Raw genomic sequence first — 23,745 nt, 5'->3', positions numbered from 1 at the left:
CAAATCCATGATCTGTCGCGTAGGCTCCTGATCTCGCGTCTTCGGAACCTCGCCTCAATTCCGGGCATTCAGACAAGGCTGACAACCCACCCAAGCTTCAAGCTCCCAATGTGAGCGAAACAAACGCTCCTGATTTTGTGAGGACTTCTTCTAGCCATGGGGCTACTATGTAAGTGTTCCAGTTCATTGTAACCAATTATTCTAACAACAAAAAGCATCTACCGTCTTGCGACATGCGCCGGTTCGAAAATTACCACCATATCTATCCTTTCTTTGCATAGCCGTTGGTGTTGCATGGCTGTTACTTCTGCCATTAAATGATTATTCGAGAAACACTTATGTTTCGGAGAATGCGCTGTTGCCAGGCCAGGTCCATACATATTTTGCGGGAAGTGATCAGAACATTTTTCGTGGCTACAAGAGGGAGGTTGATGCTTTGGGGGAGAGCAGTAATGTTGAGTATGCGCGAAATTGTGGAAGAGATTGGAGGTTATAGCTGACTTTGCTATGCAGGGTTAATGATAAGCTTGAGGAATTCTTCAAGGCTACAGGACTCAAGGTTGCCAGACAAAAGTATGAATACAAATCCGCGGGTGAAGTTTACAGAGGAGAGAATGTGTATGCGATCTTACATGCACCACGAGGTGATGCCACGGAAGCAATTGTGTTGGTAGGGGCTTGGAGAAATATTGACGGGGAATTGAATCGAAGTGGTGTTGCTTTGGTTCTTACTCTGGCGAGATATTTCAATCGGTGGTCTTTGTGGTCAAAGGATATCATATTCCTGATTACTGCAGATAGTAAAGCTGGTCCTCAGGCTTGGGTTGATGCCTATCACGATACACATGAGTCTCCCGCTATTGATTCGCTGCCTGTCAAAAGCGGAGCTCTTCAAGGAGCTGTTGTCATCGACTATCCTTTTGATCACCGCTTTGAATCGATTCATATTGTCTACGATGGAATCAACGGACAACTTCCTAATCTCGATCTCTTCAATACCGTAGTCTCAATTGCTAGCGGCCAAATGGGCATTAGAGTCTCACTCCAGAAAATGTGGCAGCACAGCGATAGCTACCAAGATCGACTCAAGACTATGTTACGTGGTATGATAAATCAAGGATTAGGTCATGCTTCTGGACCCCATAGTAGTTTTATTCCATATCATGTGGATGCGATCACACTTCAACCATTTGGAAACGGCTGGCAAGATGAAATGGCCATGGGGAGGGTAATCGAAAGTACTTTTCGAAGTTTGAATAATTTATTGGAGCATCTCCATCAGAGTTTCTTCTTCTATCTACTCATGCAAGCTAATCGCTTCGTGAGTATTGGTACGTATCTTCCAAGTGCCATGTTAGTGGCTACAAATTTCACTATTATGGCAATTTTCCTATGGGTGAAGAGTGGTTGGCCTAGTCCCACCAAGACAGAATCTGTGCTGTCGCCAGAAAAAGGAGAGGAGAAGGAGAAAGCTCCATTGGTGATTGTGGAAGCCGGTGGATCGAAAGCCCTTGTCCCACAAAAGGATCTTCAAACGCGCGAACGCAAGCTTGCGCTTCCTCTTGCTGTTGTAGCTGGATGCCAGTTCTTGGGGCTCGTTCCTCTCTATATATTTAACCATACTTCTAAAGCCGTATGTCCCTCTCTAAACACAAATCGAAAAGAAACCAAGGCTAATATACGATCTAGAATCTTCCCGTAGTCTTCTTCATCTTCCTAATCCTCAACACCTTCCTCCCCCTAGCCCTCTCCACCCTCCTTCACTCCCCCTATTGCACAACTCCTACCCCCCACCAACTATCCCTCATCCAATCCTTCTCTCTCCTTCTCCTAGGCATGTACCTCTCATCCCTCGCTACCCTCAATTTTTCACTCTCAATCCTCATCGGTATCCTATCTTCCCCCTTGTCATACATTCGTCCACTGGGCCACAGACCTATTATCGCTGCTATACTTGTTGTTCTCTTAGGTGTTCTTGCGCCTTCAACCGTATTGTTTGCTGGTGCGAGATATTGGGGTTTAGATGTGGGAGATGTTTTGGTGGAAGCGGCGTTCGGATGGAATGTCGGAGGTATGACGACACAGGTTGTGGTTTGGTGCGTTTGGTGGCCCGCGTGGGTCGTGGGTGGGATGTTGCTTTGGGGGAAGCCCGGAGCGGAGGAAGAGATGGAGAGTTTGGATAAGGTTGCGAATGGGGTAGGAGGAAAAGTAGAAGTAGCCAATGGAGCGGAAAAGATATAAGGTGGCTTGCTGATTGCACAATTTCTAGATAGAATGGATGCAGCCACGCATAACCATCAGTAAACATGCAATTATAAAACAGAAGGGTATTGTTCTCATATCATTTCATTCTTTCGCAATGCAAATACAACTAACCCCAGGCATGCATGCAAGAGAGGGAATATCTATTTTACAGTCCGATGTGAAGCCAAAGACGCCATTCTTGCCTTTTCATTCACGATTATGATGCTGAGCCTCATGCTGCCCACACGTCCTGACCCTTCGACTCGATCCAGTTGCCCAGTGAGTTGACACTGGAATCCCATTCTTCTAGTCGTGTACGCATACCCTCGATTTGACCCATATCCAACACCTTAGGCTGTACCCAGTTGATACGTGCGATTTCATCAACTTGATCGATGCTTCCTCGCAACAAACCTAAACTCAAGGCCTTCATGATTAGATGCTCAATTTCGTCCGGGCGAACTTTAGTCTCCTCGGAGATTGTACGGAAGGTCATGGCACGGTCATGAGGAGGGCGACGGAAAACGGCTTCGGTGAGGGCGGCGAGGTAAATCTTTTGTTTGAGTCCGTCGCGGTGTTGTGCAAGTAGGGGGTTAGAGGAGATGTGACCGGAGAGAACATCGTAGGCAGCGAGATCACCACGGTTGAAAGCGAAAAGAAGATCTCGGAGCCAGGCGTCGTCCTTAACGAGGGTATCGAGGATGGGGTGGAGGAGGAGTTCACCAAAGTTATAGATGGTATCGGATACAAGAGCTGCGATGCTCAGATCGTAGGCTCGGCTTTTGCGCTCAGAGGGGGTGAGGTCGTTAAGGTCGATACAAGCTAGATATAGCAGGGCGTTTTTGTAATATGATGCGAACTCCAATTTGGATTGATAGTACTCTGCATTAACCCGGTAGAATGCAGCATGTACGATCGTCTCCACAGAGTCGAATCCATCTAAAATCTTCTCCGATTTATCCAAATCTTTTCTGGCCCCATCCTGATCTTGTAATTCTAATTTGACGGTGGCTACAGCCACTGTTGCGTAGACGTATGCATCTTGGGAATTGGGATTATCGACTTTCTTTGCTACTGCCTCTAGGAATGACAGGCGCTCTGAACCATCTAGTAATGAGTTAGCAGTTGCTTTAGTCTCTTCAATAGTATTTTATTACCTTTACACTGTGAAGCAGCGCTTAAAGCAAGAGTAACAAGCTTCAACTGATTGATCTTATCGGCGAATGTGAGGATGAATGTCTTATATATTGGTAATCGTTGGGAAGCGCTTTCTTTGTGATTGAAAAACTCAACGAGGGTATCTGTCAGTTGATGCCACAGCTTTTTCTCCCAGAGATCTTCGAAGGATAAGAAAAGGTGTTGAAGGTCTGCTGGCGCAGCATCACGTTGCTCTCCGAGAAAGTCTGGAATCGTGTCGACGTTCATGATGATTGAATGAGGTGGATTGAATTATAATTGGTTTTATCCGGATGCCCTGTATCCACTTGTACGCCGTTCAAAATCAATAAAAGTCGGATTCTTTGGGTATCTTGTTGTGTTTGTAAATGTTAGAAATTGAAGCTGTTTGGTTGGGCTTTTGATATTAAGGCGAGGCAACGAGAGAGCTGCGCAAGGTCGGGCCTAACCAGATTTAGACTAGTGTACTCCACGGCTGGACTCCCGCGAGGTCAATCTACAACTTCAACATCAAGTCAAATTGAACCCTGCCAACTGCCTTTGCGTCTGCGATTCAATTGATTTGTACCCCAGTCGCAAAAATGCAGAAATCCTGCAGTCCATCGACTCTTAACAGTCTGCGGACTGCTGTACGATCGAAAAGAGGAATTGAAAATGTACCTTTGAGCAGGAAGTTATCTGATGTCACTATCACAAGGACCGGAAAGCCCATTATTCGTACCCAGGGTGGCAGGTAAGCACTCTGAGATTGATTCTGCACTTTTACAGACCTTCTTGCTAATGTGTTGTAATACAGATCATCTCTCGGAGGTATATCTGCTCCCAAAATTGCAAATCCACCATCAACATAAGCCTAATTTGATACTATAGGGCATACCGCAACCGTTTTTGGTGCGACTGGTTTCCTCGGACGTTATATTGTGAATAGACTCGGTACGCGAATCTTTGTTATAATGCAAGGAACTTGGGCTGATGTGAGAGTGGTTTAGCAAGACAAGGATGTACAGTTATTGTCCCTTTCCGGGAGGAAATGGCCAAACGCCATTTGAAGGTTTCCGGTGATTTGGGTAGAGTCATTTTCATGGTATGGCAGAAAACCTGTGGGCAGTATTTGGGTCACCTTGACTTACTTCGGGTAGGAATACGATTTGAGAAACACACAATCTTTGGAGGAGAGTGTTAGGCACTCTGATGTTGTCTACAATCTTGTTGGACGCAATTATCCCACTAAGTATGTTCCAAAGATCATCTAGAGAGAAATACTCATTAGCATCAGGAACTTTGATCTCGAGGATGTACATGTTGAAGGAGCGGAGCGAATTGCCGATGCTGTTGCCAAATACGACGTGGATAGATTCATCCATGTCTCTTCCTACAACGCAGACCCTAATTCGCCCTCTGAGTTCTACAGAACCAAGGTATATAACCCAGCTCTTTCGAACATCGGTTCATATAATTGACAAGCATCTTTATTAGGCAAGAGGTGAGGAAGTTGTACGCAGTATATTCCCAGAAACTACAATTGTGAGACCTGCTCCATTGTTTGGTTTTGAGGATCGTCTTCTCCACAAGCTTGCTGGATTTACCAACGTCCTCACATCCAACCACATGCAAGAGCGCTACTGGCCAGTTCATGTATGTTTTAAATTCTTCAATCGCATGACTTCCTATTGACGATCTCTTCTAGGCACCCGACGTAGGCCAAGCACTTGAAAAAATGCTTCAAGATGATACTACTGCATCGCAAACATATGAACTTTATGGCCCCAAGAATTACTCAACAGCAGAAATTGCTGCTTTGGTAGACAAAGAAATCAATAACCATCGTCGACACATCAATTTACCAAAGAAAATCCTTAAGCCAGTCGCTGGGGTTTTGAACAAAGCTCTCTGGTGGCCTGTCATCTCTGCTGATGAGATTGAGCGAGAATTCATTGATCAAAAGATCGATCCTTCTGCAAAAACATTCCAAGACCTTGGAATCGAGCCAGCAGAGCTCAGTAGTCTTACCTTCCATTACCTGGTATGCATAATCTTCTACCAAAGTTTCGAGCCAGCGATGCTAATTTTAAATAGTTGGGGTATCGAAGTGCAGCATTCTACGACCTACCACCATCAACAGAACGCGAGAAGAGGGAAGAGAAGAAATATTTGCATGTCCTTGATGACCAGTAGAAGGCTGGTTCTGGATATGGAATGTATTCATAATAGCATGCGAATTGTACATATGCCTAGAATATTTGAAACCTTTTCTTGTGTGTGATATTCCAATTCTAAACCACCGTCGAGGATTATGATTTTGCTTGAAAATTAGACGACATAAGAGCACCCCCTTTCTAGACCTAACAAATTTCGCACACTTATTTGAGTGAAATTCAAGATCTCACTCCAGCCCCACATTTTTACCCCTCCAAACCCCGTCCACAATTTTCCACCATCACGTTTCTTGAAAATAATTTCAAGTATCAGCCATGGAGAACACAGAAGATGATGATATGCCGTGAGCTTACTGCAACTGAAAAACACTCGAAAGTTCACTAATGATATAAAATAGCGTTTTGTCGGGCTCTGCGCTTGATGCCTTGAAAGAGTTTTACAAAGACCGAGATGCGCATCAACAGAAATTTGAAGACTTGAAGCAGCGGGCTGAAGATCAGGCTGATGGCGTGCCTTTGACCATGGATGCTTTCGCCGAGGACTGGAATGAATCGCAATTTTGGGTCAGTTTTCTTGGATCTGATTTAGGTGTTTTGGAAGCTTATAGGTGGTAGTATTCCAATGAGACAGCCACAATCCTTGCCCAGGAACTCCTGAGAGATGCTGTTGCTGAAACGGTTATTGCTGTTGTATCGGCTCCAAGTGTGTTCATACAGTTGAAAAACATAGTTGTGAGTTAAGTTTGTAGCAGAGGAAAATGTATGGTCATGAAGTTAATATCTGGAAGGCAGGGTGGGCGGCGGACAAGAGGCCGACGCTTCATTTATTGGAGTTTGATGAGAGGTTCGGCGTATTTCCGGAGTTCAGCTTCTATGATTTCAATAATCCGTTAAAACTTCCTTGTGAGTTTTGAAATACCTGGCCATGTTGGGGATGGAATCATTGCTAATGATGGTCCTGTAGCGCATTTGAAAGGATGTGCCGATCGTGTTATTTGTGACCCGCCATTTTTGAGCGAGGAGTGTCAAACTAAAGGTATACAATCACTCAGCTTCTGGTTATAATAGTCAGGATATGACACTGACTTTTCTAGCATCTCTAACTGTTCGATGGCTGTCAAAATCATGGGGTCAAAACGAATCGTTAATGTCGTGGGGACAAGAAGAAGCTCCGCCATCGAAGCTTATCGTTTGTACAGGTGAACGGGTAGGAGAAATTGTGAATAAGCTTTATCGACCGTGAGTAGTATCCGTTCTTTTTCTGGTGGCATGTTAGCTCACATAAAACAGACAAGGTATTGCAACTACGACTTTCCTTCCGGTGCACGCGAAGGGGTTGAGTAACGAGTTCTTTTGCTTCGCTAATTTTGAATGCGAACATTGGACGTGGAGAAAGTCAGATGGTGAGAAATAGTGTATTCATAACTAAAGGGTATCTATTCCCCATCATAAAAGGATCAAATACATATCAAAGAGCGGCTCGCGCCTTCAACTTCCATCTATCTTGCTCCTTGGCCACTTTGTCATCCGAGTGCAACTTATTCAGAATCTGCACAATGCCACCATTCGCTGGTATATGAAGGTTCTCTGGTACATTCTTGTATATTATCTTCACAATCTCCATCGAGGTCCACTCATCCGCTTCCTCATCACTGGCAACAGTAACTCCAGGCTTGTTCTTTGCGGACTTCAGCACTTGCATAACCTGGGACTCTCTTTCTTTTCGGTGCCGGATGTACTCTCCAATTCTGCTAGGTCCATCTTCTAATACTGCACCGTGTCCCGGATATGCTTTACCGCTAAAAAGTCCCTTCATTCTTTCAAGACTGTTCAAGTAAGTCACCAAGTCCTCAAACACTGCCGTTCCATGCCCCAACACGTTATCCCCGGTGAACATGACATTCTCTTCTTCCAATATCAGTGCCATGTGATCGTGTGTGTGGCCTGGGGAATGAACTGCACGGAGAGTTGCACCCTCTGTTGCGAAGATCTGGCCATCCTTGATATCTGTTTGTCCCTTGTCTGGACTGTTCTTGTAAATGACAGTTTTTGGCGAATATTCTAATAAGTGACCGACTCCTCCCACATGGTCAGGATGCCTAAATTTTTGAATCAGTGACTGTAGATACGGTCTTTGAAGTGAACAAATTCCCACCAATGTGTGAGAATACAAGACGTAACCATAGCTTGTTCTTTCTCTAAAGTCTCTTTCAGATTCTGAATCCAACTTTCCTTCCCGTCGCCCGTATCAATCAGCAATCTATTTCTTCCTTTTCCAACAAGATATGTATTCGTCCCTAAAACCTCGTCAGAACAATCAAACTCTCTACCGCATACTATTGTAGTAACCTTGCAATGTAAACTATTCGACATCAGCTGACATTGCACAATCCAGCTCTTTCGTTCAAACTCCTCACCTTTCCCGGATTCCCACCAAGGATCCGAATGACCGTAGGACTCAATCGCTCCACTTCTTGCAGTGACACTAGTTGTGTTGCCATTTTCTTGATAGTATTCTTGAGGGATATCATGAATGTAGATAAAGGTTCATTCTTTGATGTTAGAGTAGATGACTCTGGGAATGATGCAATGCCGATAAGCCTCGGTTCATTGATGGCTGTTTGATAAGCATGACTTGGTGTTAATAACGTTAACTTTGAGCAAAGGACTCGGAGATAGATGAGACGACTTGATGGCATTCGATACACTTGTACCAAGATCTAATAGAAAGAAAGTATATATATATATATAATAGATGCATTTTTAAATTTGGTCCTGTATGTAATTCCGTGGCTTTACGTTGTGACTTCACACAAAGTACAATAGACAAGGGCAAATGTACCTTTTCTACTCGTAGACGAGTTACCTATTTAGCTGAGGAAATGGATGTATGAAATTGGAAGATATAGTAATTTTTGCCCTCTAGGTCCTATCATGTTATCTCGTATTATATGCAGCTAGAAGAAGAGACAGTTTGAGGATACCTGAGTACGTTGTAACACAACATACCCATCTAATACCCATTCGAGTACAAGATATTCATATAGGGGACCATAACCCAGTCCCCGAAAATAGCCTTTCAATATATTGCCACTTAGTGTCTCACCGCCCGGCCGATTTTCCGCAAGGCTTACCATTTAAGCTTCACATTAATCCGTTAATAAATGTTCAGAAATCAGAAATCCATCAACGAATTTACGATTTTGTCGCAATTGCAGGAGATCTGCACATAGAAAAATGTCGACATCTAGACCAGTAACTCCAGCTTCCCCTCGATTTATAAAGATTAAATCGCCGCAACCTGGAGTTCCCAAATATGGCTGTCGTATGTTTCTCAATCCATTCGTGTCGTATTCTCAGCCTTCCCATCCATTGCTAATATAGCATCATAGAGCATATTCAACAACTATTGAATCCGGCTCATGATGAACGTATGAGAAACACAATTACATATTATAAGAATTGTTTGAGGGTGGTTCTAGATAATACACCAATTGTACCTCAGACGTCTAAGACGCCGAAAGGCCCGCCCCTCACTTCTCTGACGCCAAATTACCTCTGTTTGCAATGTGAACGAACAGCTACGGCTCAGGATCATGTAAAGCATGGCCAGGAGACTTCGCATAGATTTTGTATGTTGGTTCGCAATGTCGATGTTCAAGACCTCGCTAATCAGTGACATACTCAGATGTTGAATCAAGGACGGGAGCTTTGTTTTGCCAAATGTGCAGTGATTTTGTATGGGATCCTACACTAGAGGAGTTGAGAGTGCGCAAAATTGGGACCGGAACTTTTGGTAGTAAGTCAAACATGAGTTTCATACCACCATTGAGTTTTGTTGTTGCAAGCTTCGATGAGGAGATCTTTAGCACTAGCTGCAGCTCTACAGTGTCTGCATCACAAATACTCAGATACTTTCGTTCTATCATGCATTACATTATCTATCATTCAGCTTTGCCAGCGGCGTTCATAAGTCTTTTCACGCAACATGCTGATTTTGCCTGTCACTTTAGGTCGGAAGCGAAAACATGACGAACTTTTTACAGACGCCACCAAAGAGGACCCAAGATTCATATCCACAAATACAATGTCAGCTCCTTGTAGAGCAAGTGGTGTTAGGGGTATCTACAATATGGGAGCTACCTGTTACATGAACGTCATTCTCCAATCTTTCGTTCATAATCCTCTGCTTCGAAATTTTTACCTCGGGGATGGTCACCAAGCAAGCGAATGCGAACAAAAGAATTGTATGAGTTGCGCTATGGATGATATGTTCCAAGATTTCTATTCGCAAGAGATTACAACAGGATATTCAGCTTCAAACATACTTGCTAGCTTTTGGCTTTCGAAGAGAAAAGCATACGAAGAATTGGCAAGTAACAAAGAGCAAGACGCTCATGAGTTCTTCCAGTTTCTTACTGAAGAGTTGCACGAAATTAATGGGGGATCACGAGCAAGCGATCCAGAAGATAGTAGCCCAAATCCTAAGCGATCGAAAATGGATCAAGGCTGTAAATGCATTGTCCACCAGACATTTTATGGAAAATTGCAAAGCACCATCACATGTCAGAATTGCGGAGACGTAAACACATCGGTCGAATCCTTCCTAGATCTAAGTTTAGGTCTTGATGTTATTCAGAAAAAGAGCAAGCTAAAGGCAGCTACTGGCACGATAAGTCTCCAACGTTGTTTAGACGAAGAATATATTCGACCTGAACGTTGCGAGTATTCATGTAATCAATGCGATACTTCAGAGGCAAAGAAGCAACTCAGTATCAAAAGCCTACCCAACGTATTGTGTATTCAACTTAAGGTAAATATCTCTCCCTTGTCAATGAACTACAACAATCAACGCAAAACTAATACGAGAATAGCGCTTCAAACAAGACCCCAGAGGTCTGGCTTCAAAGATCGATACTACTGTTACCTTTCCTCTTCAATTACATATGCTTCCTTACACCAATCGTGCTCGTGGTGTAGACACGAAGAATAATTTCGAGCTGGCCAGATCATGTACTTATGATTTGCAGAGTGTTGTGGTTCATGTTGGCAATTTGGAAACTGGTGAGAAAGCACTACATTCCCTCTCTCAATATTTCATTTGAGACGCTGGTGAAGAGTTCGCTAATGAGAAATTCGAAAATAGGTCACTATGTATCCTACTCTAGAGTCGGAAACCAGTGGTTTAAGTTCAATGACCATAATGTTACGTTGGCGAGTAAGAGTCAAGTGTTGAATGAACAAGCTTTTCTGCTATTCTACGTAATTCAAAGTCTTGCTTGAAGATGTGGCTGGGAGTGAGGATGGCACAAGTAGAATGCACATCATATACATAATAATAAGAACGAAAGGACCGGTCATTATGCAAGAGAAGATAGGGGAAGTTCAGAGAGCAGAGCGGAACGCAGGAATGTGGTATACACATAAAACACTTTGGGTTGGAGCTCGGGACATGGGGTTTTGCATTCAAGGCGTTAACGTTGCGGGTATTGCTTGATGGGATACGGAGCAGGATTTGGCTGGGGGTGCATAATTGGTGATTCATGGATGATAGAGATTTGGAGGGAGACGGAAAAGAGGGGAGAAATGGGGGTTATAAAAGGTGTTTCTTTATTTTTCAAAGGGAAATACTTGTTTATATTACTTACATATACCCATTATACAATACAGAAATTGTATTTTTCTTTTAAGAGAGAAAGAATCTGGATGAGTTAGGATGTGTCTGAGAGAAGAAAGGAGAGCAGTGATAGATGGTGATGTGGTGTGTAGTGTTCTTGATTGCTGTCTATTGATCATTCAACGCAATGCATTTCGATGTTTGCTACTTTACAAAGTGCTTTGAGAGGAGTGGATGAATGGACTTGAGCTTGGCTTGAGGTTGGATACAAGAACGAGGTTAAGCGATAAAGAAGGGGATCAAAATGTATCGTGACTCTCCAGGGCTATATCCGGAGATCTGAATCAGACCGGGAACTATCGTGGGCGACGAGGTGGTATGGGATGTGAGTGGGGTGATTGTGAGTGGGATAGGATAGGGTTTTGTGATATAATATAGTATAGTATAATATAATATGAGATGAGATGAGATGATGTGAAATAAGTTTATCACATCTGCTGTCTGCTGTCTGCGGGATGAGATGTAATGAGAAGTATATGATGTGATGTCATGTGATGGAATGGGATGGGAGGGGAGGGGAGAAGTAGAAATAGATTATCAAAGTTGATATTTACTTATAGCTGGGGTATGAGATACAGTGAGTGGGTGGATTTTTTTGTGTGGTTCCTGGGATGGAGGGGTAGGTGTGTATGACTGAGTGCGCGATGTGCGGGAGTTTGGATGGGAGGTATTTAGGGTATTTGGTGTGGAGAAGGAGTGGAAGAATTGGAAGAATTGGAAGAATTGGATATGTTTTTGGTGGTGTGTATGTTTGTTTGTATGTCCACGGGTATGTATGTATGTATGTGGTTGCGATTTAAGCGCCTCGGAATCGGGAGAGGTGGGTTGCCGGTGGGAGGATGGAGGATGGGAGGGAGGGCTATTGATGATACATAGGTAGGTATACCTACTGCTGGGTAGGATAGGGTGAGGTTTCTGCTATTGCAAGGTTATCTTGGATTGGGGAAGATGGGGAGAGAAGATGAATGATCTGGACTTTGGGTGGATGAAGATTTGTTAGGTGTTTTACACGTCTGCGATGGATTATATGTTAGAGGGGGAAGGGAAGGTCGAGCGATAGTAAGTTGTGTCTTTCTCGGATTCCGAATTATGCCGGGGATGTATTAGCGAGATCTATTATGATCTGATGGATCACAGATGAACTGAGGTACAGTATTGAACAGGTGATGTAATCAGATCGAAGATGGGATTATGGAGAATACAATGCTACAACGGATAATAAAGAATGAGTGAATGTAGTTTTAAAAAGCCGTAGCCAATGACGTGAGGATGTGGAGTTTAGGTTAGGAGCGGTGTTTAATATCCGAGATATATCCCGGTTTGCGTGTGCAGCGTGTAGGTAGTGAGAGCGAGAGGAGTGGAAGCTAGGGCCCCCTCATTTGAAGGATGGGAGAAGCGAGCTGCAGCCTGCACGGTGTGTTGAGAAGGTTTTAGTGGCGGTCTCGGCGTGGAACGGGATGGTCGATGGCGTCAATCTTGATGAGAAGTGGTTCGTTGTGTTTTTTGTTTGGGGTTTGGGAGGCGTGAAAGATTGGAAGTCGATGTCCAGAGTAATCTTTGGACGTTGGCCGAGAAGCATGTATACTATGTGAAAGGCTGACGAGTAAGAAACGTGGTGACCGAGTGTGATTTCTTCGGAGAAGTTTGGTCTGTAAGCCCGAATATGTTTTGATAATCAGATGATTATTTTCCAAGGTAGTTAATACAACATGTCAACATGACATGTGTAAGTTAGGGAAAAAAACGCCCTGTGAGTTGTTCTGTAGTCACGATGAATGATGATTCCGATGTTTCCGTTACCACTTGCATGGACTGAGGATTCATTCTGTTCCTCGTGCCACGATGGGCGCATGCAAGAAGTCGAAATCGTGATGAGAATTGTCCCACCATGAATAGGTATTGAAGAATTTTCACAGCCTGCCGGGTATTTATTCCTACCTTACTGAAAGAGAAATGGGTGAGGATATTGATGAATCACGAATGAGTCTTCGGAAATGTCGGAGTTGAGTGTCGTTGAAATGGCTCGATTGCTGAAGTAATAAATGTGGAGGTAAGGAACGAAAGAAAACGTGGTGGTTGGATGATCTTCAATGATAGAGCATGGATAGTAAGCATAAGGGTGCTATGTAGTGTAGTAGAGGCTCGAGAGAGGTTACTACTAGTCAAGTAATAAGCTCGTACGTACATGCATGCATGGGTGGAACGGATGGTATTATCCTCGAGCTATCATAATGATCTCAGTCACGAGCGGGGACATGATGTTGGGTTGGAAATGCATCTTATTGGTGAAGGCTTTTCATGTGAGGAGCTTTTTTTTTCTTTCCTTTCTCTTTTTGGTGCAGCCTTGTCGTTGACTTGGTGTTTTAATGCAAGGTGCTGGTGGAAAGTGTATTATTAATTATTAAGTATCTATTAGTAATTGTGAGTCTAAGGACCGGAGTATGGTAAGGTCGGTATGTCAGCTGCGTTGTCAGATGTATGATATACTAGGTAATTGAGATGGTTGATGAGTCAATGTGTGTTTGGATTGAAGTCCTTGCAGGGAAAGAAATGCTGTGCTGAGTCTCATTTATGAGTTTCATGTTAGCCAAGATGATATGTTTGGAATCCCAAGTAGAGACAAGAAGAGACAGTATCTATATGTGCATGTATATCTTGTCGCGCGGTTGTTTCGTTGCGCGGATGTTGTTCATTTTGAGTGTTGATGTTCTGCTGTGGATACAATTAATACTGTACTTTGATCACCTTGCACGCTACTTGTACAGAGCTTAATAAACACTCAATGTTCAGTCTAACGCCCCACGTCATATTCATGCACGCCAAGCCCTATAGCTTTTCTCATGGCTTTCTCACCTAGCTTCAATCACCCACCTGAGCTACTAGGTAGATACCGAGAATTCTGAATGAAAACAAAGAAAAAGAAGACAACGCAATGATGTGAGAATTTAGAGAGAATTCATTACACGCAGCTGACGTCATATATTCAATAATTAACTACTTACTCTACTATATCACATCATGTATAGTCCTTTTGAAGGAAAGAGACGAAAACATCAAATGCAATGGAAAAGTCGGATGAGGATGATATCACCCATTTCAAATGCCGCCGCTTGCGGTAGTTATAAGTTAGCTTGTAAGTTGTTGCTTCCAAATGTTAGCTTATTAGTCATCTATCAAATCAAATTACATTTGTATCCCAAGCAAGCCAAGGTACCTAGCTCATCGAAAAAAATCATATGCAATCTAGAATTCATTTGGAAGCAACAAGACTCAACTCAAGAGCACCCAAGGCAGGTAAGGTCAGATAAGGTAGTAAACCCACCAAAATCCCAATCTCGATCGTTCGCACAGACAATGCCGAATATCCAATCCCTAGTCATTTGGAACCTCGTACTAGCTGGCTGACGCCTATGTATATGCACATTTGCATTTCAATCCATAGGGCGCGAACTTGGTCAGTGGAGTAAGAAATTCTTGATATCGGAACATACGGAGTCATCACCGTTGGCAAAAATCCTTTCTTTCCGTTGCTTTTACCTCATTCCCATGATTCATTCCATCACGGGAAACCTATTTATTTGTCGTCATTCTGCGGCCAATGTTGCTACCTCCTTCCGACTTCTTTACCCACACATTTTCCTTTTCGGCGTAAAGACAAGACAAGACAAGACCATTCTTCTAGAACATCTCTTTCTTTTGTTCCACTATTTTGTTTTCATCATCAGTATACATATTTGGTGAACGCCGCACTTGTGATTTCTTTTTACCTCATCCTTCACTGTTCCATACCCCTTGAGATACGATACCCAGATACCCTAGATTCTTTACATTGTGCTCTTTTTCACACTCGATACTTTTCTTACCATCATCGCATCTTCCACTACTACCACAGTACGAAATTAAATCAGATGCCTTCACATCTGCGAAACCTCGCATTATGTAGCAGTCTTATATTGCTCGGACTTGCACCTCTAATAGCCGCACACGGCGACGAAGAACCGGAAATGGATATGAGCATGCCAATGAGTCCGGTAGCCACAGCTATTTCTACAGCCACAGTTTCGCCCGGCATGGACACCGTGGTGGCTGAACCTTCTAGTTATTTTCGATATCCTGAACATGGCAGTCTGATGGTAGCTCACATTATACTCATGACCATAGGATGGGTGTTCGTTCTGCCAATATGTGAGTAGTTCGGGAACAGTGAAATGTCTCCAAAATCTAATACATTTTAGGTGTGATGCTCTCCATCTCTCGATCTCGACTAAGTCTCCCTACACAATTCGCGTTTCTAGCTTTGAACGGTGGCGGTCTCCTCTGCAGCATAATATACAATGCTTCCACTCCAGACCTTTATCCGAATAATTTTCATCATAAATTGGGGTGGATTTTGATATGCGTAGTCACTGCACAAGCGCTATTAGGGGTCATCAGTGCCTACGCGGGGCGCAGAGGCGAGAAGGGACAGGAGAACTCCGGGTATATTCCAGTTTCGAGAGAAGCGATAGCAGAGCATACCCGCATGCACGAACGACCTAAACCTATCCCCAGATTATCGGATGATAGTGGTCAAGGTACTGAGCCAGGTACCGAATCTCTACGAAGCCAATCGATGTCTCTGTCTGGAGATGATGAAAATACATTAAATGAATCGGAAAATGACGAGTTTGAAAAAGTGGGGTTGATGAAAGGTACCCAGGTGGATCAATATTTGTCGAAACGACTTCCGGGATTACTTTCTGCTCGTCTCTTGAGAGTAATTCAATTTTCATGTGACGTTGTGGATCGAATAATCCTTCTCCTTGGTTTTGCTATTCTCACATCTGGATTCGTCACATATGGTGGTTTATTTGTAAGTTTTGCCAGCTCCATGAATTCATACATCTTCAGAAACTAAATGACAACGCAGAAAGGAGCAGAAATTTACAGTGGTCTTGCGCACTTCATAAAGGGTTCGGTTTTCTTCTGGTATGGAATCTTGACTCTTGGTCGATGGGCAGGTTGCTTCGCCGAAATTGGTTGGTCCTGGAACATTAAATCTGACAATGAGCGACGATTTACTCCAACCGCCGAGTTCGTAGAAAGTTTCCTCATCTTCTTTTATGGCTCCACGAATGTTTTCTTAGAACATCTGGCTGCTTGGGGGAGTGCATGGAGCGCACAAGATCTCGAGCATATTTCAATCACCATTATGTTTATTGGTGGTGGATTGGTGAGTCTTTAAGATAATAATTCCTAAACACTACTAACTCGTACAGTGCGGTATGCTCATTGAGTCGAACAAAATTCGCAACCTTTTGAATACCACACTTCAACAATCATCATCTCAAATGTCACCCTATCATCCAGAAGCTCAAGAACCGAAATCCTATAGGTTTTCGATGAACCCAATTCCGGCCTTAGTCGTTATGCTATTAGGAATGATGATGAGTTCTCACCATCAACATTCAATGGTCTCAACTATGATTCATGGACAATGGGGAACTTTACTTGTGGGTGCAGCATTTGCACGTGCTGCTACTTATGTTGTATTCTACCTTTCACCACCAACTTCGATTCTTCCTGGTAGACCCCCTACGGAAATCATTACAGCTTTCTGTTTGATGGCTGGAGGTTTAATTTTCATGGCTAGCGTATGTCATTCCTTCTCTCGCTTGGATGTGCCAACACTAACAGAATTGTAGAGCAAAGATACTGTCAAGGCAATTGAAATAAATGATCTCGATGCGATGTTTGTTTTTACAGTTTCCATGGGTCTCATCACATTTTTGATGGCTTGGATTATCTTGGTGATTGCAATTAAAGGGTGGGCAATAAGGAGAGAAAAGAGATGGGGTAAGAGTGTTGGTTATGAAGTCGATGGGACTGCATAGAAATAATGCTAGCGGATAATGATGGTTGTGGGACAAGGGAAGATGGGAAAGTGGAATAATATATAGATGGGTCATGATACTACGAATGGATGGATGAGAAGATGGAAATGGTAATGTTTATGAGGTGGGAATGGAGTTATGGAGTCAAGATACCATGGATTGTTTGATCTTTTGGGTTCGGGTTTGAAATTGGAATTGGAATTGGAAGTCTTAATTATGAGCGGTGGAAGGTGAGGAGAGATGAATTAATTGAATAATGGGTTTGAAGGTTGAGGAGTAGAATGTCTTGTCACTCGCGCAATCGATGTGAATATAATAATCGCAATTGTAGACAGTGTTATTAATTTTCTATTTTCTCCTCTACTCTAAGTAGGTAGGTATTAAATATAATAAGCTCCTCACGCACATGGCTCTGTTTAGTTGTAGACAGAAGGAGATGTTAGAAGAAGGAATTATTGAATAAAAGACTAATTTCAGTGTAATTAATATCTTTTATTTCTTTTACGAACAGCAAACAAATCCATCAAGATCCCTCTTGTTCATAACATCTATCAAACCTGACATATCCTAACACATCCCCTTCCCAATATCCATATTCCTACGATATCGTGAATAGTAGCATTGTGTTATGTTCAACCCACTCCACTCCACTCCCACCCCCGAACATTCCCCGACACCTGGTCCAAGCGCCCTACCCAGCCAGCCTCGCGAGTGACACGAAAAATGGCACACGTGTCCTTTTAACCTCAATTCACGTCAATTACCACAACTTCAAAATTAATTATTAAATCACAACATAATGGTATCAACTCGCCGCGATCGCTATGAGGATAAAACGTATCCCCAACAGCATAATAGAACCCCTGTTAAAGCTAAAACCCAGGCTATGCTTGATGGAATAGCTGATGGAATTGTCACTACTTTCAAAGCTCGAGTATTCAGGGCCTACAATGTCGCACCTCGCACCGGATATCGACATTGGCATGATCGCGATCCAAGGCGTCTACATGATTCTACAGTACGTAAAGAGACTAGAGGAGCAAAAAAAACCCTTACTCCTCGCGATATACGTGCTATGGAGATCATGATCCAAACGGAGGGTTTTGAGGCTAGATCCCTCAATTGGAAGCAATTGGGAGAGGCATGTGGATTAGACCAATCCGGAAGGACTATTGCACGAGCTATGGGATCTATGGGATATCGAAAATGTATAGCTTGTTGCAAGGGATGGGTTACACAGAGAACAGCTGCCGCTAGACTCCAATTTGCCCGCGATATGCTAGCTAAATACCCTAATCCGGAGGATTGGAGAAGAGTTAGGTTCTCTGATGAGTGTCATTGGGGTTTCGGGCCTGAGGGAAAGTATAGGATCATTAGAAAGCTAGGCCAGAGGCTCTGTCCTGAGTGTATTCAGCTCAGAGGGGTAGAAAAGGAGGAACACCGCAATAAGCAACACTGCTGGGCGGCAGTGGGCTACAACTTTAAGAGCAATCTTATATATTACGATGTTCCTGGGAACCGGAATGGCAAGTTGTCCCATAAGGTTTATGTCGATACTATATTGGATGGGGAGGTAAAGCGATGGTTAGCTGTATCGAAGGATTTCGTACTCGAGGAAGATGGTGATTCAGGACACGGCTATGGGGGCAAGAAGGACAATATAGTGAAGAAATGGAAGAGAGATCATAGTTTAGAAACCTATCAAAACTGTCATGATAGTCCTGATCTCTCAATCATCGAAAATATCTGGCAAATCCCAAAACAAGTCGTTCGGAGGCATGCCCATTGGGACGATACAACCATGCGGGAGCTTATAAATGAGGGTTGGGAGCAAGTTACTATTGAACATATCAATAAACTAGTAGATACTATGCCTCAGAGGCTTAGGGATGTTATTAAAATGAAAGGACAGCTCACTGGGTGGTGAAAAGGTGGTCAAAAGGGTGGTTTTTAGAGTGGTTTCCCCCTCGAAACAACTCACTTTCAGAGGGAATTGAACCACAACACTACCTTATATCAATTATATAATTATATCACTCAAAACAGTACCCTATATAGCATCGATATTAATTTTTTTATCTTATACTGAATCTTAAAGCTCTGAATATAGCGAATTTAAAAGTCTCTGTCAATGGAAGCGAGTCGATCTTCCGTAATGAATTATTCTACGAATATTGCACTTAGAATCATAAAACTTATATAGAATTAATCTCTGATATCGAATTAATAAAACTACCATATTATTCTTATTATAAATATAAAAAGTGGTGGTGTTGAATCAATTGAAAGAGAGGTGTTGTTCCATTGAATGAGAATTACGAATTTGTGTGTGCCATTTTTCCTGTCACCCGCGAGCCAGCCCAGCCATCACCACAACTTTTTTTTACTCATATATATATTCCCAAACGACAGTTTACAAGTCGGAGTGGGACAAGCTAGCTCAGAATTCATTTCTTGCCTTTTACCAGAGATGACCGTGGCTCATGCCCATGATACTCCATTCTTCAAATCTTTGTAACACACCTTCTGATTATTCAGAGAACTTTATTTTTGCATTTTTGAAAGGGGGGGGGAAGGGTGGTGTGAGGAGGGGGATTTTTTTGGAGGCGGGTGGGTTTTTTTTATGGGGCTGTGGAGATAGGTTTGGTGATGGTTTTGGTGAGGGAAGGGGTGGGGGGTTGTTATTGTATGTATGTGTGTATAGTATGGGGTTTACAGTGTGATTTACGATTTTGTTTTGATGAAAGAGTTTGTTTTTGCGATTTCCTATTACTCTAGAGATGAGATGAATTTTTTCTATTTTTTTTTGCATGATAAGGTTAAGGATGTAGGTATTATCACTTATTTAAGGAGTTTGCAGATGCCAAACATTGCTCGATTTTCATTCACGGGGAAAGAGTGCTGATGGATTCAGTTTTTGTTGATTCCAACTAGTATTTGAATGAAGAGTGTGAAAGCTTGAATATTTTGAGCTATCTTGGATTCAATATATCAATTGCTTTGGTTAGATACAGCAGCCAGAATGATTGTTATTCGAGATTCCTCAAAGCTAAACTGCAATCCCAAACATATGCTATTGAATACGATTTCATTGAAGTCGGGTTGTGAGCTGAATATATGAATTGACTGTCACACCGTTGATAATTTCATATTGCTAAAACTGACGCTGAACGATGGAAAGGAAAAATACCTCAAACCAGTACGATAGTACGCATTTCCCATGGCAATGAACTGCCATATTTGAGGTCTGAAATCTGTGCCAAGCCTACCCTCTTAAAAGTTCCCTCTTCTGTACCGGGGTGGACAAGGAGACACATTGTACTGCCAATATTAGGTTTCTTTTGGTACATCCGTCCGCAAGATCTGACTGTCGATTCGCTGATGCTTGCAATCCGTACTATGATGAGGTTATTGGAATTGCGCTGCGTAGTAGAGAGCTGCTCAGTTACAGCCTTTGTCCCGCGTAACACAACATGACGATTCGTGTATGTTAAGTTCGGTGATGGAGCTTGAGCTGGTTTTTGGGAGAATAGTACAGCACGAGTTCTCGATTTTGCCACAAGACTATAGAAAAAATGGATGCAAGAAGATACTCAGTGAAGAACACCTTTTACCCTTGGCTGCAAAGCACTTGTGGAGGTGGTGAAACAACGGTTCTGAACGCATGAGTTCCGACGGTTCGACATCAAACTTTAGGAGAATTTCCCTTCTCGCACCCATTGATGGTAACAAAACGGCGGGGGTCGCTATAGCCACATCACTTAACAATCCCCGCTGATTTAAACGAAGACAATGGGTATGGAGTGTGAGCTTCGCAGTTAGAAGGTGTCCGTTGGGAATTCCATCAACAGTCGCGATCTCACAGCTAGATATATTGGCTTAAATTTTGAGCTGTCCATTTTCCAACCGCCGAATGGATAAAAACCATGGTCATAAGAATCATTGTAGGGGCTGATGTCGAGGCTGGCCCAGCTCCATGAAGGTGCAATATACGCTGCTGGGATGTTCACTCGCCCAGTTACTCTCCAGAGAAGACCAGCATGGGCGTCTTCGGCCCATATACCTACCCAATAAGTAAATCCGGACTGTGCTTCAATTTCTTGTATTAATCCAGCCAACGCAATGGGTCTATCAGTCTCAAAAGTAAGAGCACGAGTCGCATACTCATTGACTAAGCTGTACCACCGCCTCTTTATGTTGAGTAACCGAGCATATAAGGGGCCAAAGTTGTCATATATATACTCTTCCCCATGGATTGGAGTTAAGGAAAATCTTTTGGCGTCCATACCATGCCACGGTCTATCGCTTGACGACAAGATTTCCGGATTCACATTCGATTCTGAGAGTTTCTGAAACTGGCAATTCCAGACAAGTTGTTCATGATTGAAGTGTAGAGCGCGTGGAGAGAGAACGTGTTCTTGAAGCGTCCATCCTCTAGTAGCGAGAATGGGTCGACGCCGACCGGGGTATGGGGGTTAACATCTGCTTGAAGATATATTGTACAAGACCCTGCGCGTCGCCAGTGAGCTAACGGCATGGAAATAGAAACATTTGCCCTTTGTGTACGTAAAATGCGCTGAAACCCAATTTGGTCAGAAGATGCGTCATCGGCAGCAATACAAAAATCACAATGTTTGTAGTAATCTCGCCTGCGGCTTGCCTCGGATAGCCAATCTGCCTGGGCAGCAACATCGGAACCTTGGAGAATGCAAATCGAATCAATCCATAGATACTTTAATCCCATACACTTCGTGACTTTGATGGCATCTTTCAGTGTGGCCTGAAGCTCTTGCATAGATATAGAACGTGTTCTGCAATCCAAATTTGCGACATTAGTTACATAGCCACCAACCTGACCCCAGCAATAGCTTAAGGTAGCCCAGTTGCCCATCTCGCCTTCTTTACTAATATGTAAGTGTGATGTCTTGCGTACATATTCCGTGATATGTTAACAACGGAGGAGATAGATATAATGCTTTAGAGAGGAAGTTGCGTGTTGAGGATCTGCTACCACCCGAATTGGCACTCATTCGACTCCAAGTTTTAAAAGATAGCATTGTTTTGAACTCTTTGGCTGGATTCTGTGAATGTTGCAAAAGATGCAATGAAAATTGGAAGGAAAGCCAACTCAGCCGCTAAAAGTTGCCCAGGTGGAGGATGGGGCAAGTGTACCCGATCGTCAAGACTATCAAAATTTACTCACACTTCTCTCCTTTCATCTCATATTCACACTTTACAACTTAATTACACTTCACCCCATTCCTCTCACTCAAAACAATAAAACGAAAATTAATACCCAAGAGAAGTATTGGGCAGACATTGGTGGTTTCTTCAATCTTCCATCTTCCCTGTTCCTCATCAAGCGAATCATCAAACAAGTGACGTCCTCCCCTGCCATCCCATACTGCAGCCCTACCAACACAACATATCAAAAGCAACAACCCCATCATATCACCACACTCTCATACGATACGATACCAAATAAATATCTACAATCATGACTACATATTCTTCCACTCCACTCTTCGGCGGCGCCCTCATAGTCGACCTTCCATCTACATTCGCCGACGTCAGGTAAGCTCTTTCTCGAAAAAAACCAACCAACATCAAAACACATGCAGAGCCCCACATCCACTCCTGACGAAAACTCAAAACCATCACGATCAGCACCAAACTAACAATTCCACAGTACAATAAGACAAGTTCCCGACCATCAAGAAGTCTATTTGGATAAAGATGGTTTCACCAGTATCATATTCGATATCACCGAGCGAGTCGGTACTGCGGGCTCTAGCCCCGCGACCGATGGAGCGGCTATGACGACTCATTTGGAGGATATTGTTGATTCCGATTTGGATACTGTGAAAGTGTGGTCGATTACTGATACCAAGTTTTCTAAATTGCCGTATGTACCTTACCTCACATTCTTTTGTTCTTTTCACATTCCTCTATCCTCTATCCCCCATCATCCCATCCCCGCTACGTCACATGACCAAGCCTCATCTACTCAACCCAAATCTGACAACTCCCAGCGAAAACACTCCCGCCTACACACTCATCGCCACTCAAACACCCCCTCATGATCCCAACTCCCGCGCCTCAGCTCCAGATTTCACGGCCATAGTGCTCAATCTTATCCGTTTAGAAAGAGAGAGTACAGATATCTTGGTAACAATTAACGTGCCTCATATTAAAGGCGAATATTCAGCCGACGATGTGGATTTGCAATTGGGGAAACAGGGAAAATTGATTGAGAATGCTGTCGAACATGCAGCAAAGATTTGGGAAACTTTCAAGATTAAGGATTGGGGCCTTTTTGATGAGGTTTAGATGATGAAAGGGGGAAGAGGAATGAGAGAGGAACGGATGGAAGGGGATTGGGAGATGGGCGAGATCGAAATGGAATGGAGATCGATTTAGTATGGATTTGGCTGGATGCTGAGGATTTGCTATGTTTCACAGGTTGTTTTTCAAATTTCCATTCCCTTTGTCAGGACAGAGCAATGCGTATTTACAGAATTAGCTGTCATTATGATGATCATTATTCTGAATAGTCTGAATTTCATTAGTTATTCAACAAATCTCAAATTCCAATTTGATTTTTCTCTCACTCTCACTC

General features: G+C 43.1%; 10 protein-coding genes across 10 annotated transcripts; 7 read left to right on the top strand and 3 right to left on the bottom strand.

The window, feature by feature from the left end:
- Window positions 1–156: 156 nt before the first annotated feature.
- EAE98_000090 (uncharacterized protein) lies at window positions 157–2,241 on the top strand (the record flags this gene model as incomplete). Its single annotated transcript, XM_038947708.1, has 4 exons — window positions 157–169; window positions 216–459; window positions 514–1,633; window positions 1,690–2,241. 4 exons carry the CDS (start codon window positions 157–159, stop codon window positions 2,239–2,241), a joined length of 1,929 nt encoding a protein of 642 aa, XP_038815385.1.
- An 86-nt stretch (window positions 2,242–2,327) lies between these two features.
- On the bottom strand, window positions 2,328–3,789 carry EAE98_000089 (uncharacterized protein). Its single transcript, XM_038947707.1, has 2 exons — window positions 3,402–3,789; window positions 2,328–3,351 (listed from the first exon to the last, which is right to left on the bottom strand). The coding sequence occupies exons 1-2, from the start codon at window positions 3,667–3,669 to the stop codon at window positions 2,477–2,479; spliced, it is 1,143 nt and encodes a 380-aa protein (XP_038815384.1). The 5' UTR covers window positions 3,670–3,789; the 3' UTR covers window positions 2,328–2,476.
- A 212-nt stretch (window positions 3,790–4,001) lies between these two features.
- EAE98_000088 (uncharacterized protein) lies at window positions 4,002–5,595 on the top strand (the record flags this gene model as incomplete). The annotated part of the gene is made up of 9 exons (XM_038947706.1): window positions 4,002–4,153; window positions 4,217–4,230; window positions 4,291–4,353; window positions 4,410–4,504; window positions 4,560–4,651; window positions 4,697–4,838; window positions 4,897–5,055; window positions 5,108–5,443; window positions 5,497–5,595. 9 exons carry the CDS (start codon window positions 4,002–4,004, stop codon window positions 5,593–5,595), a joined length of 1,152 nt encoding a protein of 383 aa, XP_038815383.1.
- A 260-nt stretch (window positions 5,596–5,855) lies between these two features.
- On the top strand, window positions 5,856–7,015 carry EAE98_000087 (uncharacterized protein). Its single transcript, XM_038947705.1, has 7 exons — window positions 5,856–5,920; window positions 5,975–6,140; window positions 6,192–6,308; window positions 6,365–6,479; window positions 6,541–6,612; window positions 6,671–6,815; window positions 6,867–7,015. The coding sequence occupies exons 1-7, from the start codon at window positions 5,892–5,894 to the stop codon at window positions 6,988–6,990; spliced, it is 768 nt and encodes a 255-aa protein (XP_038815382.1). The 5' UTR covers window positions 5,856–5,891; the 3' UTR covers window positions 6,991–7,015.
- A 29-nt stretch (window positions 7,016–7,044) lies between these two features.
- On the bottom strand, window positions 7,045–8,107 carry EAE98_000086 (uncharacterized protein; the record flags this gene model as incomplete). Its single annotated transcript, XM_038947704.1, has 4 exons — window positions 7,045–7,675; window positions 7,732–7,873; window positions 7,926–7,938; window positions 7,994–8,107. 4 exons carry the CDS (start codon window positions 8,105–8,107, stop codon window positions 7,045–7,047), a joined length of 900 nt encoding a protein of 299 aa, XP_038815381.1.
- Window positions 8,108–8,813: 706 nt separating this feature from the next.
- On the top strand, window positions 8,814–11,211 carry EAE98_000085 (uncharacterized protein; the record flags this gene model as incomplete). Its single annotated transcript, XM_038947703.1, has 6 exons — window positions 8,814–8,901; window positions 8,969–9,208; window positions 9,265–9,375; window positions 9,590–10,389; window positions 10,451–10,640; window positions 10,723–11,211. The coding sequence occupies 6 exons, from the start codon at window positions 8,814–8,816 to the stop codon at window positions 10,857–10,859; spliced, it is 1,566 nt and encodes a 521-aa protein (XP_038815380.1). The 3' UTR covers window positions 10,860–11,211.
- A 3,950-nt stretch (window positions 11,212–15,161) lies between these two features.
- On the top strand, window positions 15,162–17,126 carry EAE98_000084 (uncharacterized protein; the record flags this gene model as incomplete). Its single annotated transcript, XM_038947702.1, has 5 exons — window positions 15,162–15,438; window positions 15,489–16,105; window positions 16,163–16,465; window positions 16,512–16,886; window positions 16,938–17,126. The coding sequence occupies 5 exons, from the start codon at window positions 15,162–15,164 to the stop codon at window positions 17,124–17,126; spliced, it is 1,761 nt and encodes a 586-aa protein (XP_038815379.1).
- A 799-nt stretch (window positions 17,127–17,925) lies between these two features.
- EAE98_000083 (uncharacterized protein) lies at window positions 17,926–19,053 on the top strand (the record flags this gene model as incomplete). The annotated part of the gene is made up of 1 exon (XM_038947701.1): window positions 17,926–19,053. The coding sequence occupies one exon, from the start codon at window positions 17,926–17,928 to the stop codon at window positions 19,051–19,053; it is 1,128 nt and encodes a 375-aa protein (XP_038815378.1).
- A 2,400-nt stretch (window positions 19,054–21,453) lies between these two features.
- On the bottom strand, window positions 21,454–22,017 carry EAE98_000082 (uncharacterized protein; the record flags this gene model as incomplete). Its single annotated transcript, XM_038947700.1, has 1 exon — window positions 21,454–22,017. The coding sequence occupies one exon, from the start codon at window positions 22,015–22,017 to the stop codon at window positions 21,454–21,456; it is 564 nt and encodes a 187-aa protein (XP_038815377.1).
- Window positions 22,018–22,484: 467 nt separating this feature from the next.
- On the top strand, window positions 22,485–23,741 carry EAE98_000081 (uncharacterized protein). The gene is made up of 3 exons (XM_038947699.1): window positions 22,485–22,700; window positions 22,816–23,031; window positions 23,159–23,741. The coding sequence occupies exons 1-3, from the start codon at window positions 22,624–22,626 to the stop codon at window positions 23,454–23,456; spliced, it is 591 nt and encodes a 196-aa protein (XP_038815376.1). The 5' UTR covers window positions 22,485–22,623; the 3' UTR covers window positions 23,457–23,741.
- The last annotated feature ends 4 nt before the right edge of the window (window positions 23,742–23,745 follow it).

This window comes from Botrytis deweyae (assembly GCF_014898535.1).
Source record: "Botrytis deweyae strain B1 chromosome Unknown BDEW_001, whole genome shotgun sequence".
Lineage (NCBI taxonomy): Eukaryota > Fungi > Ascomycota > Leotiomycetes > Helotiales > Sclerotiniaceae > Botrytis > Botrytis deweyae.
Note: the sequence above shows the minus strand (reverse complement) of the source record. Positions and strands in the feature narration are given on the sequence as shown.

Bases quoted from the DNA above. Each gene is read 5' to 3' on its own strand.
- EAE98_000089 (XM_038947707.1), bottom strand. From the start codon at position 3,669: ATGAACGTCGACACGATTCCAGACTTTCTCGGAGAGCAACGTGATGCT. The intron at 3,352-3,401 runs GTAATAAAATAC...ACTCATTACTAG, and splicing joins CGCTGCTTCACAGTGTAAAG to ATGGTTCAGAGCGCCTGTCA.
- EAE98_000081 (XM_038947699.1), top strand. From the start codon at position 22,624: ATGACTACATATTCTTCCACTCCACTCTTCGGCGGCGCCCTCATAGTC. The intron at 22,701-22,815 runs GTAAGCTCTTTC...ACAATTCCACAG, and splicing joins TCTACATTCGCCGACGTCAG to TACAATAAGACAAGTTCCCG. The intron at 23,032-23,158 runs GTATGTACCTTA...GACAACTCCCAG, and splicing joins ACCAAGTTTTCTAAATTGCC to CGAAAACACTCCCGCCTACA.
- EAE98_000087 (XM_038947705.1), top strand. From the start codon at position 5,892: ATGGAGAACACAGAAGATGATGATATGCC. The intron at 5,921-5,974 runs GTGAGCTTACTG...GATATAAAATAG, and splicing joins ACAGAAGATGATGATATGCC to CGTTTTGTCGGGCTCTGCGC. The intron at 6,613-6,670 runs GTATACAATCAC...TGACTTTTCTAG, and splicing joins CGAGGAGTGTCAAACTAAAG to CATCTCTAACTGTTCGATGG.